Source organism: Myiozetetes cayanensis, unplaced genomic scaffold (genome assembly GCF_022539395.1).
Source record: "Myiozetetes cayanensis isolate MyiCay16 unplaced genomic scaffold, myiCay2020 scf12, whole genome shotgun sequence".
NCBI lineage: Eukaryota > Metazoa > Chordata > Aves > Passeriformes > Tyrannidae > Myiozetetes > Myiozetetes cayanensis.
This window is the reverse complement of record NW_026086826.1, coordinates 18,688,383-18,701,454: the sequence shown is the minus strand read 5'-3', so window position 1 is coordinate 18,701,454 and position 13,072 is coordinate 18,688,383. Positions and strand designations below refer to the sequence as shown.

Sequence of the window (13,072 nt, the reverse complement as noted above, 5' to 3'; positions counted from 1 at the left end):
GCTTTTCATGAACTACAACAAATGCAATGCAACTCTGAAACTGTAATCTATGCCACAGGTATGAATGTTTCTTATATTCACTGCAGCAGGCAGTGTGATATTTTAAAACTATTACTGACGTTTAAGATATTTCCTTACTTCAATCCCTAAAATGATAGAGGCCTACATAAAGATGAGGGTTTTACAAGTAAGTTGTATGAACTATAGAAGCTTTTAGTTTTAAAAGTAGCAATCAGCTGTTGATGCATGCAGTAATGACTCTGAGTGTTGTCTTTAAGAGCCACAGTTGTCAAGAAATACAGGACTTTCTGGGTGAAGATTCCAGGTCCCATTATTTCTCAGCCCGATGTGCTGTCCCCAACAACAACTTTGCATGCAACTTCAGAGGCTGTGTCAACTTCATACCCAGTTTCCTCCTTATCAAAGCCAGTAAGTAATGATAATAAATCTGTCTTTAATGCTTATGATTAATGGAATCTAACAAGATTACATTGATACAGGCTATTGACAGAAAAGGAGAGATGAGCAACTCTGATATCTCAGGCTAAGAATGTAACCAGCTACTTTCTTGTGTCAGTTGAGTAGCCTGAACTTCTGAGGGTTAAATACTCTCATGCTGCACACAGGTCAAAAGGTAGATAGAATATTTAGAACTTAATGATAAGAAAACATTATGCATAATTGTGAAGAGCGGGGGGGAAAAGACTTGCTCTGGTCTTGACTGATAGTTTCCTATTTAGCAACTGCAGGCTCAGAAACCTTCTTCCTGGGAGTTCATCTGTTACTGACTTCTGTTACTGATTTTTAAATGGATTGAGCAAGAAAGACTGTTTGATTCAGGGTAACTGTGAATTTTAATCCCTGCATTTTTTTCATTGTGTATCAATGGAATTTATACTTTAAAAAGGAAACACAAAGCTTCCTCATACTACAGCTGATATTACCTCTCTAAATATTAAATGAAAGGAAGCTTCTCTAAAATTTTTACTATCTTTTCAAGGTTATTCTATTGGAATGTCTTTAAGGGGAAGATCAACTTGAGTAAAAGCACAACTTGTAATTCACCATCACTTTACTTGTCCTAGAGCACTTGTAGGCATGGGTTAAGAGATTGGTGTGTAGACATAGATGACATTTTTTTGGTTTTCTTTGTAGTTTTTTATTTTTTTAGAATGGGTAGAAAGGGAGGGAGAGGAGGGAAACTGTCATTGCTTATCATTTGTTTGTGTCCTTAATTGTCTAGTTTAGTGCCTCGGGCTGTGGAAGTATGAAATTCTGCATTAGGAGCCCTTCAAACTGTGATCCTGAAAGTGCTTCCTGTTTTTTTCTATCCTTCCAAAAAGAGGAGAGTTCAGTATTAATTGAAATGAGTGGTCCAAGTGAAGGCTATTTAGCATTTGCATTGTCCCATGACCAGTGGATGGTGAGTTTCTATTCTATTTCTGTAGTTTCTTTTGTGAGTTTAGTAAATTTTGAATGGTACTCTACCAAAACATGCATATGGAAAATGGAAATACTGTTACATGTCACATGAAGTGTGACTCTCCCACAGAGCTAAAACAGAAGTTAACTTTTATAGTGGATATTCAATTTTAGCTCAGGACTGACTAATTGCAGCAAAATTTCCCACTTGGTATCTGCTATGGCAGAATCCAGCCTGTTGACTGAAATTCCTGGTTAGATCAGTCTTGGTTACCTAGCCAAAAGAACCTCACCTGTCAGAAGCTGAGTTGTTATTCTGAAAACCATTTAATTTCATGATTGATTGTTTATATAGAAATAACTCCATTCAATCTTAAGAAAAGTTTAAAGTTCCTTTTTTTGAACTGGTGTTAAAATGAAGGGATGATGCTGTTGACAAATGCATAGTCCATAAACTACTTGTTGCACAAAGGAAATGCTGTTTATATTCCTATCCCTAGTGCAGGAACACTTGATTCTTAACAAAACTTTCTTTACAACTGTGAAGAAAACTATCTTGTAACTGAAGTGCACTTTTAAATAACATCGACATCCATCTCTGTCTTTTCTAGTTGATTTAGTAAATTCTAAATAATTAAAGAAACTTCTTATAATATGGCTGTTAGTTTGGAAGGGTGTGGTGTGTAAATTATGTGTGTTTGTGTCATCTGTTTGACTTAATGCAGTTCCTCTGTAATAATGCAGCTGTGTTTGAAAGATGGGAAATAATAGCTTGATAACTACAGAAATCTGTCTCAGGTCTTGCTGTGCCTATATTTAAATCAAAGAGCTTTTGGAGACTGCCAGTAGTGTTTTTTATTGGGCTATATGTACTTTTGTTTTAAACTCTTCAGGGTGGTGATGATGCGTATCTGTGTATTAATGAGGACCACCGTGTTCATGTGGGCACTGCCCATTTGACAGGGCGAAGTCGTCCTCTCTTGGATTCAGAGGTACGTTTGAAAACAACCAAGACCCTTCCACAAATGTAGCTTTGAAGTGAGGTATAGTGTTTCTTTGTGCTTTTATTTTGCCCAAGAGATGCAAATACTAAGGTGGATCCGTAGGTGGTTAAGGTGAGATTGGTTGGACTCTTACTTCCAAGTAAATCTTTACTTTGGATGTCTAAATTGTAAAAATAAGTCACATGGTGGGAACCTAATGCATTGAGAACCTTTGTGCCTATTATTAATTACTCTGTTCCTCGGCTAGAGCTGCAGTTGCAATTGATATATCTTGGATTAAAGGTTGAAGGGAAAGAGATCATAAACTGGAAAAATTGGTGATAATAAGTCCAACCCATATGTTGCTGTATTGACTTACTGGCATGCAAGAGAGATTCCCCCTCCTCAGATTACTGATATTCTTCGTGCAGCAGTGATGTTCTTGTACAGAGTTACTTTCAAGTTTATTACTCTACCAATCTGAAAACACGGAGTATCTGCTGTTTCACAGAATACCCTTGAAGATGTGTCGTGGAGGCTCGTGGATGGTGTTCTTCAATGTTCTTTCAGAAGGAGTATTCGTCTTCCTGCCTATAAAGAGAGATTTAACCTGGATGCCAGTTACTACATCTTTCTGGCAGATGGGGAAGCTAGTGAAGGTGAACTTGACTTATATATGGTTGCCTTTCTTTAAACAGCCCTAAATGACTTAGTAACCCTTCTGTAAGATATGGCTTAGCTGAGAACTAGTGTCTGAACTAAGGTTCCCAAGTTTGAGGTCCTTAATCCTTTCCTACCTTTCTGGATCATGGGTTTGCTTTTTTGAAGTTGTGGCAAACTTATTCATATATGTGGTGTTGTCTGCTCACTTGATGCTAGGAACTGGTAACTTCTTGAGAACTGGACACACTTTTTTTTAAAAATAGAGACTAGCATCTAAGGGAATTATTCTTTATGGTTCTGTGAATGTAGTGGAGAAAGAAATTTCCTGTAGAGGAGTAGGTTAATTCTTGTACATGAGGTGTGCAAGATAGCTAAGATGACATCTTGGGTTCTTAGTGTATTGCATGTCAGAAATTTTGTACAATTATGCTCAGGGATCACAACATTCATGAATAAGGAATGGGCACACTTAAAAGTCCAGTGGCTTTCATTAACAATTAATAAAATACTTCATCACTGCTTAGGTGGACTAATATACAAACATCATCGTCAGCCCCTGATCACCAACGGACTGTACAATGTCACAGGTCCTCCTCAGGATATTGGAGGCTCCCGCTCCCCACGACTTATCAAGGCTCATGGTAAGCTGTGCCTTTTAGTTTTATCTTCCAGCTCTAGACTTCCTGAGACTGTAGAGTTCTTGCAGAGTAGGTATTTCCTCTCGTTTTTCTGGCATTCATGTTGGCTAGTAAGATCCACTACTGTGGTGGCAGAGTGAAGCTATAAATGTTTCTTTTCAAGAACAGATTCTAAGTTTCTCTTTGCTCAGGAAAATGAACCTGCATTTGTCTTTTTCCCAGTGTTTATGATTAGGAGCCCCTGGTGGTCTAGGGGTAAAGGCGCCGCGCTATCACCGCGGAGACCCGGGTTCGATTCCCGGTCAGGGCCACTCCCGGGCAGGTGGGGCTCGTTAGCCCTTAAAGGCAACCCACCTACGTCCTAAGGACCTCACTGCCACCGTCCAAGCTCGCTTGGCCCCGGCAGATGAACCTTAGGATTAAAGGGTGGGCTCAGTTCCGCGCACACTGTGTCTCACCTAAAAAATCCAATGCGCAGGCTGGAAGGTGTAAAAGACCTTCCCCGGATCTTCGCTCGCGAAGACTGGCCATTAATGATTAGGATTGTTTCTCTTTGACTCTCTGGTTCAAGTTGTTCTAGTTGCATTATTTGCTTAGTTCTATTTGAAATGAGAAAACACTCAACTGGCTTTCTGGAGTCACTGAAGTTAATTGGAATTTTTTCTCTCACAGTACTGGCTTGAACACAGGTCCATGAGAGTCACTCATTTCTTTCTCACACAACTTGTAACAATGTCGTCTTTCATCCTCTCATTTCTGAGTTGTTGACAGAATGGTGTCTCTCACCAGCATACAGGGACTGTGTTGACATGTATGAAGGGTGCAGTAGCCAAAGCTGCTCTGTGTTGTGCTGTGTGGGCATAGTATAATTATCTTTTACATGGGTGCTTCTGCCCTCTAGCAAGATAAATGCTGTAAGGCTGTAGTCTGAACCAGGTGATAAGTTTTTACTCACTGGTTAATTCTGAGCATATGCATAAGGACTAAACTATCACATAGTCTTTTAAGTTGTATTCAAATGCACTTAAACTACTCATTTTCCTTGTATTTCTTTCCCTCAATTTGCAGGAGCTCTGATGTTTGTTGCTTGGATTACCACAGTTAGTATTGGCGTTATTGTTGCAAGATTTTTCAAACCTGTCTGGGCTCATTCATTCCTGTTTGGAAAGGAAATGTGGTTTCAGGTGGGCAAAATACCCATATCTCCAGCTGTGTTTTCTAGTATTATTGTAAGCAGAATTATAAACTTATTAAATCCAAAAAATAGGAGACTAAACATGGTGTGATTTACATCTTTGATCTTATAAAATGAAACAATTATGAATCAGTTAATCTACTTTACTAATAAAAACAAAGTCTAAAGAGGGCACTAAGAACATCTTTAACTGACGTCTGTTTAGTGTCTTTCAATGATGTGTTAAGAAAACTGTAGAGTTTCTAAGTGTAAACTTAACTTTTCCAGGTGCATCGTATGCTTATGTTGACCACAGTCTTGCTTACAAGCATTTCTTTTGTGTTACCTTTCATATACAGAGGAGGTTGGAGCCAAGTAAGTGTGTGCTTTTGTCTTGTTTGTTAAATATAAAGGTGGGACCAAATGAATGAGAAATAGGTCCACTGATGACTAACACATTACGATTATTTCCAAGCAAATTGCTGTGAAAGGTGTTCTTAGGTAGGCTGGTTTCAAATCCTAGCAACACGAAAGAGGAATGTTGTCTCCTTCAGCTACAACTGAAAAATGACCCTGCCTTCCTTCCTTTCTCCCAAATGAATTCCTTGCTCACAATTTCTTTATATGCAATTTTGGTCTTCCTATTTCCTTAGAGAGCTTGAATCTGGGAGGGGAGTGAGGATGTGATGGCTGACATTAGTGTGGTAAACCGGCTGCAAATAAGTGTTTTTATGAACTTAGATGTGAGTAGCTGTATCCAGTGATTAAGCTTAGTCTGATAGAGATTATATAAGTTGCTCTCATCTGTATTATATTTGGTGCAAGGTGACAGCAGAAATTGTCAAGTCTAAGGAGTATCTGAATTCAGGATTGGAGAACATGGTCACAGGTATGAACTAGGAGATAGGGAAATTGAATAAATGTTTTAGGATTAGTATTAGAATAGACAGGGTGAGAAGGGAGACCATGCTGGGAGGAGTTAAAAAATAGACCTCTTCTGAAGACACAGAAACAAGACTGAAGAGCTTGGGGCATAGCTTCTACAGTCTATTACTCTGCTCTTCAGCTTGTAGAATTTCTCAATACAGCAAAAAGGTGGGACAAGCCCTGGGCAGACACAGCAGTGTGTGTGCTGCCAAGGTAAACATTCTCCATCTGGCTGCAGGGCAGCTCCCTGTGTCCTGTTGCCTCTCCCAGTGTTGGTCCACTGTTGTAACCTACTAACAAAAGAATAAATAAAACTTTCAACGTTTTGTTATTTTTTCTTCTATGTTTGTATAGGTATGATATTTTAAAAAGTGTCCTCTCTGTTTAGCAAGCAGGTTTTCATCCCTATCTCGGCTGTACCGTGATGGCCTTGACGATCTTTCAACCACTCATGGCAGGTTTCAGACCATCTCGTCACGCACCGAGGTACAACTAACTCATCAAACTACAACCACAGGGACTAAACTTGCCTGTTTCCTTTTTACAAATTCTTTTTATGATGAAAAAGCTTTTATAATTTAAAGTAGGTAAAACCACTTTTTTTTGTTTCCTCCTCCCTCCCTCAGCTACGTAATCAAAGAAATGTGTTTCATTGCAGGAGGCAATTGTTTAACTGGTTTCACTGGAGTACTGGTACAACAGCTAGAATATTAGCTGGTGAGTAGAAGTAATAGTTGTAATGCCTATTTAAATGATTTAAAGCAGCTTTGTTCATTATCTGGGCTATTACTGATCTAAACATCTATGGACACTCAGTCTTGGTATGTGTGAAGATTCTCTTTCTTGCTGGCCATCTCCTGTGTGAATTTTAAGTGGCCATCGGGTATCACTTTATAGAGGAAAAAGTGACTGTTTAAAACTAAAGAAATTACTGACAAACCTGAGATATCTCTGTAATGAGGACCTGTTCTTATCTTCAGTAATTTCTTTTAATCTTGGATTATTTGAGGATAGTGTTCTTACAGTAACATAGTTCAATGCTATTTAATGGGAGAGGGGACTGTCACTTATTGAACCAGAAGCTGGATTTAATTCTAGTAATAGCAGACAAAGTTTCCACAGGCAGCTTAAGCACAAATAGTGTGGTGCTGTGGTCTTGTTGGAAGTCACAAATGCTAGCGTTTGTGACTGTAATGTGTTAGTTTTCAACATACTTAGTGTGCTATTTTGGCCTTTTCCTTTTCTATCCTGTCTTGCCCTTCACACTACCAAGAAACCACAGCCCCCTGACCCCGCCCCCCACCCCAAACAGGAAAAAACCCTCAACAAACCAGTAATCTTTCAGCTGCCTGAACTCCTTTAACCTCATTCCTCTAGCAGTTGTAAGCAATTAAAGGGAAATCTATTGCCAAAAACATTGAGAGCACTTTATGAGCACAGCATTCTTAGCATCTTCTTGTCTTGTTTTTACTGACTAGTGGTGACTATGTTCTTGGGAATGGATCTACCAGCACTTGACCTGCCAGACTCATGGGACACCTATACAATGATTGGCTTTGTAGCTTGGCATGTTGGTATTGATGTTCTTCTGGAAATACACAGCTACTGCCTCATACGTAAAGGTACAAACCCAGAACAGCTCTTGTTGTCATCTTTGCTCTCTGAGCATTAAAAACGTAACAGTGTGGGTTGAATTTCAGGAGATGCTCTTTGGCCTCTAATTGGGAAGCTGAAAAGAAATAACTCTTGGGTAATAGTGTTGTATCTTCTGTACAAACTAATAGGGAAGTAACCCCTATTTTTACAGAACACTTTTGTCTGGAAAACTGGTTTGTGCCTTTTTAAACAGTAGCCTTTCGTTTCTCAAACCATAGTTCATAGGGACAGACTGAAATGCATAAATATCTTCAAAGAATCTGTCATTGTTGGCAATTTTGATCCCAAGTAGGTACGTTAAGTCCAGACTAAGTCATGGATTTACTCTGCCCTATATTGTTGGCAAATTGCTGCTGGTTGTTATTGCATGAGCAGAATGATCAGAAACTTGAGCTTAGATAGCTGCACTTCTGAGTGAATGGGGAACGACGGTGAAATCCTGACTCCAATGTTTCTAGTGAAGAGATGGGTAGTACTTTCGTTGGAATTATCTTCACTGCCTGGAGTCACAGGAGATGACTGCACATGTAAATGACCTGTATCTAAGTCAAAGATGAGAAATCTGCAGGATTGAAGAGGTGTAATTAATTAAGAGGCTGTGTAAGGTGACAAGTGGAATAGGAGTGACTATAAAACATGTGAATTTAGATTTAATGGCAGTAATTACTTCCTAGAAATAGAAATTAATCTGAAATGTTTGGACAATGAGTTTTCTGATGTTGGCTAATGAAAAATACTTCTTAATGAATTCTAGTTATCTTAACATGTAAAAGGAAAGGGTATTAGCTCAAACCCCAGTGTTCTAATTATTCAGTCTAGCAAAAGAGACAAAATGGTTTTTCCACTTCAGTGTCCAGAATTTACTTTTTGTAGGTCAATCCCAGAAAAATTTTTCACTTGTGCTGTGAATATGGTAGGTAGAGGTCATGAAATGTCAAATGAGACTTCCAAGTTGTTTTTCAGGCTTGATGTTGTGTAAGACTTCTGTAGTATAAAAATACCCCCCCCTTCCTCTTAAGAGCCAATTTAACTTCTTTTTTCTTTCCATGAACAGTTGAAGTGATAGAGGATGACAGAGTACAGATACTGCAGTCACTCACATCTGCAGAAGCAGAGGTGAGTCACAATTGGGTAAATAACTATTGTGAAATGGGATGATTGTTTAAACCAATAAAAAGACTGACAATTCTATGACTTTTTTCCCGTTTTCTTGCAGGGTCATCTGTTTAAACAGGTTGTGTTAACCATCTATGTCTGTGGAAATATAGTATTCCTTGTTGCCTTCCTGATAGCAGTCAACAAAACATAAAATAATTAATGGAGAATTTTGTGATGAAATACTGCACTGTTGAAAAATCTGAAAAAAATGATTTCTATTACAACTTTGCTCTCAACATCTCCCTGAAGATGTAATTGAAGAATAATAGCACATGTGTCATGCTTGGTGTTAGGGAGGTCTGGAATTCAAATCTATAGACGGATAAGAAGGATGCTGCAGTCCTACAAAAGCTGTCTTCTGGCAGGACTTTCAATGGGAATTTTTGCCTGAGTAAGGAAATTGGTTTTGTTTTTTTTTTAAAGCACAGTAGTTAACTTGATTGAAGCTTATAGGTTAAGAAACCTGAGAAGATGTGCTGAAAGTGTTTTGATCATCAATTCCCTAAACCTTTTGTGAATATTACTGGGGAATGTGGAAAGATTGATCTGGATTCTGTCATATCTGTTCCATGTGTGGCATGTGATGTGACTACTTCCTGTTTGTGACAGTTTTGTGCATTAAAAAAAACCCAAAACCAAAACACAGAACTTAGTGAAAAAATGTCACAAATGCAGATTGATGCATGAACTAAATACACAACAGTTAAATGTGAGAAATGCTCTCTCTGCTCCAAGAGCAGCAGTTTACTCACACAACAAGCATAGGAGTGTGGAAACTTCAGTCCTTCAGTAAAACTACCATTTGCCTCACTCAGAATACTTTTCCATCTCATCCCCCTCAGTGCTTATAAACCATAAAGAGAAAGCATTTGCAACATAAGTTTATTAAACCTGGTTGTACTTACCCAAAACTCAAACAGGAAGAACCTATCTGTGTGTATGGATTGCTGTGTTTTACTGTCCCTCGTTGCTTGTGGCTTCTGAGTTATCTTCTGTGTGAGTACAATGGATTTATGCCAATTGATGCTTAAATGGAAGTGAAAATACTTGTTCAGGAACGTTGCAGTTGTATTCATGCTATTGAGTGAAGAGTGCATTAGGAGTTAGGATGACTTCAGGAGAAGCAGTTTCTGATAATGTAAAGTGAGAGTCGCTTAACTGGCATATCTAGAAGACAGAACTAAAAGAATTCTATAACAACTCTATTTTTTAAGAGTATGGGAGGGCATTTTTTTAGTCAAAAGGTTTATCTAAGTATATGAACTAGGTACAGAGAACAGAAAGAGACTATATTGTTTGACTTCTTTGCTTCATGGTTGACCTGAGTATGGAAGGACTCTCCTGAAATGGCATCTTGGAAACAAACCCTTAATATGCTGTGCAGTACAGCACTTTACATTTGTTTTATGGCCCTGAATAACTTGTGTCCACATATCTTCATTTTTCATACTGGAAAGTATTGATTTTCAGTTGTCATACTTCAAAATACATTTTCAGTCTAGGGCTCCTAAGGTAGCTGTGAATGAAGGTGCTGATACATTGGATAGAATAGTAAATAGTGAGGCCTGGCATGGTATAGACTTTTACAGCAACATCTCTCTACTACCTAAGGGACAGCTCTAAAATACTTGTAGGTGAAGGTCAGGTGCTGGTTCTCTCCATTTACTAGAGCTGTTTCTATATCTTCCTCCATCTCCCCAGGTCCACAGTGCAGGGACACAATATTCAGAAAACTACAAGTTTGTTTGCAGTTGATCTTTTTTTGTCTGTTCAAGTATCTTGTTTAGCTATGAGGGCATTTATAGAGCTGGGATTAATCCCTTTGTCAGCAGCAGCTGATTGTGAGTGACTGTAAATTGAATCATCCACCTTCCTCCTGGAAGTCATGTCAGTCAGACTTGGAAAGGGGGCTAAGAAGAAATGAGTCACAACTCAGGCTGAATGGCAAGAAGCATAGGGCCAGTCGTGTGGGTTGATAGTTTTTTTAGAGAATTCTGATCGCAAAAGCCTGGGAATCTCAGGCCCATCTAGCACTAAAGTGTTTTGAGACTCTTTCATATACCATGAGTTTATAGAAGACAAATCACTCAACATAGACACGACTGATGGCTTTTTAAATTAAGGTCAATGCCAATTCTTTCTGTAATACAAGAGCTGTACTGTGTGTTGTTTCATTTACATGTGACAATGAACACAGGGGTTTTAAAACTTGAATGTAAATATCTCAGTAGAAGGCTTTGTCCTTTTTAGTAATGTGAAGACACTGTCGAATAGAAACTAGAAAAGTCTTGCCTAGGAGCAAAATGGATTGTCTGGTTTTTGTCAATGTTGTTTTATAAATTAAAGCTATCTAAATCCTTCCTGGACAAACTACTACTGAAATTTAATATTAAAATAATTTCACTTCATAATGTAGTTTCTTTTCCTCAAGAATAAAAAAAATTCCTTATTCAACATCTAATAGAACTTCCACATTGGCAAATTTGTCAGTTGTTCTGGAGAACTTGTTTCTTCCCTTTGCTTGTAAGATTGTGTGGTTTCTTACATGAGCCCTTATGTGCAGTATTGTAACCTAATTGATTGAAAGACTTGCTAATTTTATGTAATGTCTGTTCACATAACCACCCCTGCCCTTTTTCTGCATGACTGGTAAGAGGAAGGAAAGTGTCATTGTATTATAGTGACTTCCAACTTTTCTGGTATACTCCTTTGAAAAAAAAAAAAAGTCCACAGAAGTGTTTGATGTTGGCAGGAAAATGGGTGACGGGCAGCCTTGTTCTACAGACACTAGTGGCTGCTGTATTTTTTTTCCTTGAATCATACAATATTGTATAGAAGAAAATGCCCATTGCTTTGCTTCCTAAAGGGGTCACACTGAAGTCATGAAAATTTCTTCACCAGAAGAGATTGAGAAGGTTTGAGTGTTTTCTTTTAATCTCAAACTTGTGATGACAAATTAACATATTTGTTTGGCTTCTTCCAGGCAGGCAAACACTCCCAGCCAAGTAGAAATTTGTCACCAGTCTCACAACAAGTAGTTTACTGTTTTGATTGAGTTGTTAGGTGCAACCTCCAAATACTGGTCCTCTGCTCTTGACTCAGCTACAAATCGTTTTCCTTGCCTGTGTTTTGAAGGAAAATTAATTGATGCACGTAACTCAAGTGCAATAGAATTCACTGCTACTGTGCTTTACTTGGAGTTAAGTTTTTCCTAGTTGACATTTCAGGCTGCAGAATGAGCCAGGAAAAGGTGTGCTTCTTTTCTCCTCCTTACACTGAGTGCTAAATTGTTTCCTGTTTTGTCAAAAATCACAGGATGGGGAGTAATTATGTTCAGTGTAACTACGGCCACGTTTTTCCTTCACCTAGGGAAGGTTAGAGAGAGATCGCCTGCCTTGTGTTTGTAACATCCCGGTCTGTAACACTGCGTGGCGCCCTTGTTCAGATAACAGCGCTTTTCTTTTGCTTGCTTGCTTTAAACTGGAGACGCGTGAAGGCTGTCCAAAATAGGAAGTATTCCTAAATGAACTAATTGGAAAGGATCTCAAGCTTTATGAAGAAACTCAGTCTTTAAATTTAAAACCAGCTCATACGGATAGAACTTCTGGTTTGCTTGATACCTATGCTCAAGCTTTTGATTGACCAAGTATGGATGGACGGTTTTCTTTTGTCATGCATGTAAACTGTGCTCTGTGTGGGCACATCCCTTTCCAAACAACTTAAGATGAACAGCAGTCATTTAGGAAAAACTGCAATATTCTCTATTTCAATGCAGAAGTCAATATCTCAGTGATTTTAGACCTTTGGTAGAGAGTGAAGTAAGAGTCCAGGTGAGTAGAGACATGGTTAACAGGGATATTCTGCTAGTATGTTTGAAAAATTCTTTGCTCACATCTATCTGATCCAAACTTCTCTGAGGGTATGTATGAAGGGAAGGACTGTTGCATACACCCGAGGAAGTGGCACAGCACAATCAGCACAGGGCAAGTTCTTCGGAACATGCTTTTTTTACATTACTTTTCATATATTGGTAGTGAATTTCACTTGTAGGTTACTAAGAATTCCCTATTGTGAAGTTTCTATTCAGTCTCCTTTCCTTTAAGCTACTTTGACTAGTACTATGATGGTAGTTGCATTTTTGCTCCCTTTTCTGGAGTATTTAAGTTTAATAGCACAGATTGTTGGGGAAGGCATAGCAGTCTGCTGCTGTTACAAAAAATACTCATGACTACTTCATGTGGCTTTCCTACTGTCACTTTTTGGTGTAACCTATTAAGAGTTCACAAAATCACTGAGATGCTCGGAGTTGGAAGGGACCCACAAGGATCATCAAGTCCAACTCTTAGTTTGAGGGTGAAGCCCTCTGGTGTCACAAACAGCAAATAACAGAAGAAGCATAAGAAAAAACCCCTGTAAAACAACAACCAAAAAAATCCCAGGATAGACATAGA

At 38.6% G+C, this 13,072-nt stretch overlaps 1 protein-coding gene across 4 annotated transcripts in view; it reads left to right on the top strand.

Moving 5' to 3' along the window:
• Positions 1–13,035, top strand: part of FRRS1 (ferric chelate reductase 1) — a 29,486-nt gene extending 16,451 nt beyond the window's left edge. For all 4 annotated transcript variants that reach the window (XM_050306404.1, XM_050306402.1, XM_050306403.1 and 1 more), the window contains 12 exons: positions 279–429; positions 1,244–1,423; positions 2,316–2,414; positions 2,917–3,064; positions 3,593–3,709; positions 4,775–4,890; positions 5,169–5,255; positions 6,196–6,293; positions 6,466–6,524; positions 7,286–7,429; positions 8,518–8,579; positions 8,680–13,035. In XM_050306404.1, the coding sequence (XP_050162361.1) occupies positions 279–429; positions 1,244–1,423; positions 2,316–2,414; positions 2,917–3,064; positions 3,593–3,709; positions 4,775–4,890; positions 5,169–5,255; positions 6,196–6,293; positions 6,466–6,524; positions 7,286–7,429; positions 8,518–8,579; positions 8,680–8,772 (1,354 nt within the window). In that variant the 3' untranslated portion in view covers positions 8,773–13,035. The remainder of the gene's footprint in view (positions 1–278; positions 430–1,243; positions 1,424–2,315; positions 2,415–2,916; positions 3,065–3,592; positions 3,710–4,774; positions 4,891–5,168; positions 5,256–6,195; positions 6,294–6,465; positions 6,525–7,285; positions 7,430–8,517; positions 8,580–8,679) is intronic.
• Positions 13,036–13,072: the final 37 nt, after the last annotated feature.